The sequence below is a fragment of the Austrofundulus limnaeus genome, unplaced genomic scaffold (genome assembly GCF_001266775.1).
Source record: "Austrofundulus limnaeus strain Quisiro unplaced genomic scaffold, Austrofundulus_limnaeus-1.0 Scaffold322, whole genome shotgun sequence".
NCBI classification, from domain to species: Eukaryota; Metazoa; Chordata; class Actinopteri; order Cyprinodontiformes; family Rivulidae; genus Austrofundulus; species Austrofundulus limnaeus.
Genome location: NW_013952724.1, coordinates 220,574 through 224,881, shown reverse-complemented (window position 1 = coordinate 224,881; position 4,308 = coordinate 220,574). Strand labels below are relative to the sequence as shown.

The 4,308-nt window shown below is 41.0% G+C and overlaps 1 protein-coding gene across 3 annotated transcripts in view; it reads left to right on the top strand.

Moving 5' to 3' along the window:
• cfap57 (cilia and flagella associated protein 57) overlaps positions 1 to 4,308 on the top strand; it is a 63,238-nt gene that overhangs the window by 41,557 nt on the left and 17,373 nt on the right. For all 3 annotated transcript variants that reach the window (XM_014022271.1, XM_014022269.1, XM_014022272.1), the window contains 2 exons: positions 1,051 to 1,209; positions 3,378 to 3,521. In XM_014022271.1, coding sequence (XP_013877725.1) covers positions 1,051 to 1,209; positions 3,378 to 3,521 — 303 coding nt within the window. The remainder of the gene's footprint in view (positions 1 to 1,050; positions 1,210 to 3,377; positions 3,522 to 4,308) is intronic.

Below are 4,308 nucleotides of genomic sequence, written 5' to 3'. Positions count from 1 at the left end.
AGGTAATAATGTAGACTAACAATATAAATTGGTTAAATTAAATTAAATTGGCTATTAATGCTGTTGTTTAACACTACAATATTAATATGAAAATTTTAAACTACAAACCTAAATTATGCATTAATTGACGTTTAATTTGTCAAAGTATATGATGAGCGTTAATCAGATTTTTTTATCAAATTTTATTTTGTTGAGATTTATTGAGCACATCAGCTATGCTATTTTCTCCAAAATGCCAGACATATTTTGGAGACATTTTAAAATGCTTTTTTCAGAATCACATCTGACACCACTTACGACGGGCGGGGGAGACGGCGAGGGACTGGCACATTGGTCCGGACTGTGGCTCTTCTTCTGAATAAATGAAAATTATTTAACACTGTTTACACTTGAATTAAAAATATTTGACCAAAGGAAAACAAGAGCAGGACTAGAGAGAGATGATTTAGATTTCAATTTCTGTGACTGCACGACMTACAGGAGACACGGCATTGACAGCAGTCATTCATTCCTTGGCTTTAGCAGGTCCTTTAAAACCACAGCTGACGCTGCTAAAAATGACAGATTTTCTTTTCAGGATCTCAAAGCAGGACTTCAATCTCTGAAATCGGAAGTTATTCTTTTTACTTTGCACTGTTATTTTCACGAATGAACACTTCCTGGTATGTGAGGCAGGAAACGTAGCCTTATATGGTGTTTTTAGGGTGGTATTAGTAAATTTCCTCTCCTCCTGCACGAGCACCTGAATATGTACAGGTGGTGAATACAAAATGTTTATGCTGCTCATTTACACACTTTTCCTGAAGATGGTAGTGTTTGCTGAATGTGACGTGGCAGCAGACAAATCATTTCAGCCTCTTCAGTCTAGTTGCAGCCTCAGCAGCACATCATAGTTTTTAGAAACAAAAAAAAATTGTTTTGTGGAAAAACACTCCAGTCTGGACAAGGCCAAAGATTTTTCACTATTTTTGATGTTTCTCTGTTGAATTGTTTGTTCTTGGTCTCGTTGTGTAGTTTTCTCTTCACTCGTGTCTGTCTGTGTTCTCACAGCTGTACAGTCTACAGAGACAGATTGATGACAGGTGTGCTGACATAAACAAGCTGAAGCAAGAGCAGCAGAGTCTCCTGGGGTTGGTCAGCTCTCTGGAGGGTGACATCACAGACCTGAAGAGACAGATCTCTGGACACGAGAAGACCAGCCAAGACAAGGTGACAGGGATCAGAATCTTTTTACCCTCATTGATTTGATTAGCATACATTTATTTAAATAGTGTTCTGACAGGATGCATGCCAGCAGCACGTCTCCATGTACAGTACAACCAGCCAATAAAAATCAAGTCTTAAACTGGTTCAGTGTTTCTCATGTGTCCAGCCATCAAGTTAACTTGACTGAAAAATGTTTCTCAGCATTTGGGAACKTTTGAAACCAGTCTAGAAGTCATGACTCACCGTGTACATGTTCAATTCCCCACCTTTCCCTTTTTGTTGCAATGTGCTTGAGCAAGACACCTAATCCATAACTGCTCCCTTACCTCACATTAATGATGGGTGAAAAAAAAAAGCAGTGAACAGAATCTGTTATTGTTTGGGCTCATTCAGTGAAAACACAGTACCATGGGACCTCTCAAACAAAAGATTCATGTGGGGTGGCAAAGGAATTTCCAAAATAAACGTGAAATAAAAACTTAAGGTAACCATGTTCGGTGGTAGTTTTATTATAATGCTGCAGCATGGTTCTACAGAATGCTCCAGTCTGAGGAAGTTACATTAAGTAAAACAATAAGACATATACACTCACTGGCCACTTTATTAGGTACACCTGTCCAACTGCTCATTAAAGCAAACGTCGAATCAGCCAATCCCATGGCTTACAAGTGTGTTGTTTAGGATTCAGAATCACTGGAGACAAAAAACAGATTTAAAAGGTTTATTAAAGCGCTGGATGTGAGTGATCCTCTGGACCCTTGAAGCAGACCACACTGTGTAGCAGAACACTGATGAGTGTCGGGAACAGATAAGGTGGATTTGCTGAATAAAAAAGTTGTTACTGACCTTCAATCTGCGGATGGATTAGTGCAGGCGAGTCTACAACTCATGGTGATCCGAGAGGGGACAGATCCGGGTAAAGGGGCTGACTGGTTTTGGTAATCCAGAGGGTGGTCCAAGGTGAGAGCTGGGAGGTGAGAAATTCAAAAACAAATCCAAATCACAATCCAGGTAGCGGTGTCCAGGGGGCAGAAACGGGCTTGAAAGCCAAGGATCAGAAACAGCGTTGGCAAGGAACAGGCAGGAGACGAAGGTCTAGAGATCAGGCATGGAAATAATGCCGGACATCTACTTGGTGAACCGTTCAATAACCTGGCAGTGAGAGACTGTGGGCATGGTGCTTAAATGGGAGGCAGAACAGGTGAAACAGATGAAAGTGATTACTGTGGCAGTGAAGCAGGGGGCATGGCATGAGCAGAGGAGCTGGAGAACAGGCTGTGGTTGACAAGCTGCTGAGAACCATATGGAGCTGCCAAAACATGACAATGGCAGCAACTCAGTGCATTTAGGCATGTAGACATGGCCAAGACGATCTGCTGCGGTTCAAACTGAGCATCAGTATGGGGAAGAAAAATGATTTAAGTGACTTTGAACGTGGCATGGTTGTTGGTGCCAAATGAGCTGCTCTGAATTTTTCAGAAACTGCTGATCTACTGGGATTTTCACGCACAACCAGCCAGACTTTTTTGCTGTCCATCATTTTGACTGACAGGGTAAAAAAATTGTCATGTTCAGTTTTTACCCATCACTTCCTTTTTAAATGACAATGACTAAACATTCAATAGAATGTAGCAGTTGTCATGTTGGTTTTGCAGTTTTGCCTCAGATGTGGCACGTGCAGGATTTTATTGAAGAAAAGCTCATCAGCGCACCTCACACAAATACAGGCCCCATGAGCACGATGCGCATGGCGCTGAAAAGCAGTGCATCTGTCCCACACCAGGCCCAACACGCACAATGCGACGTACACACACTGTCCTGCTTTTGACTGTTACAAAATGTAAAAAAAATAGCCCAGAAAATAAAAAACCTACAAAGGTTATTTAATGGCTGCAGTTTGCCACATTAGATAATGCCTCCTCATTTCTGTCTCTGCCTCTTTTCCAGGAGGACGAGAGAAGAAAGGCATGAAGGCAGAAATGCTGTGAGCTGTCAGTCACTATGCGCTGCTGCCATTGTGTTAAAAATATTATGAAATAAAAACTGAAAAAGAATATGGATTTSATTTATGCACTTTAACTTTGCATAAATGCTTCCAGTAAATGTGGGCAGATAGCCTGTATGTCAAAATACCTAACACGAACCAAACTCTCATTTTCATATTCACTCAGGACATCACCATTTCTGATCTGAAGAAAAAGGTCCAGAACCTGGAGAAACTGAAGTTCCTGCTTGAGTTTCAGTTGGACGACTCACAGAAGCAGGTGGAGCCTCAGCAGGATGACATAAACAAGAAGAGGGTGAAGATTGCTCAGGTGTGTGGAAAGTYTTTTTATATAGAGTGGTAAGATGATTAAGTTGGCTGTGGTGGAGTGGTTGGGGGAGTTGTCCTGTAACGATGGGTCGTAGGTTTGGTCCTCCGTTCCAGCTGTCTCAGTCAGCGTCCCTGGGCAAGACACTTTTCCCACCTTGCCAATGTTGGTCAGAGGGTCCAGTGGTGCAGGTGCATGGCAGTTTGCCCCAGGGCAGCTGTGGCTACAATGTAGCTTATCACCATAAGTGTGAATGTGTGAGTGCATGKGTGAATGACTGTAAATGTAAAGCATTTTGGGGTCTGACTGGGCTTGATAAAATCCTATGTAAGTTCAGACCATTTACTACTTTTAACATTTTACTGGATGTCTGGGAATTAAATTTTTGTTTCATCAGTCCAGCAAACGTTGTGTTGATGGTATGATTGTACGTAATATCAAATTGTTTACATTAGCACAGCTGCAAATCCACAAATCACCATGACAAACCTTCAGAGTTTTCTCTTCCTGAACATCACTGTTGCATGGTAGATTTTTTTTTTCGTGGCTAAGAACAGAAAAAGTTTAAATTAATTCATCTAGTTTCATTGACCCAACTCCAACACTTGCTGATGTCAGGAGCATCTGATTTTATCTACAAATTCTAGTTCCAGAAAAGCTGATTTTTAAAAACAAGTCAACTCAAATTAAATCTGGTGTTTGTGCATGTTGTTTGAATCTTTAATTACCAGACACAAGTAAGAAATATTTATCTTTGTGATGAACAATACTATTCAGAAAAAAACAAGTC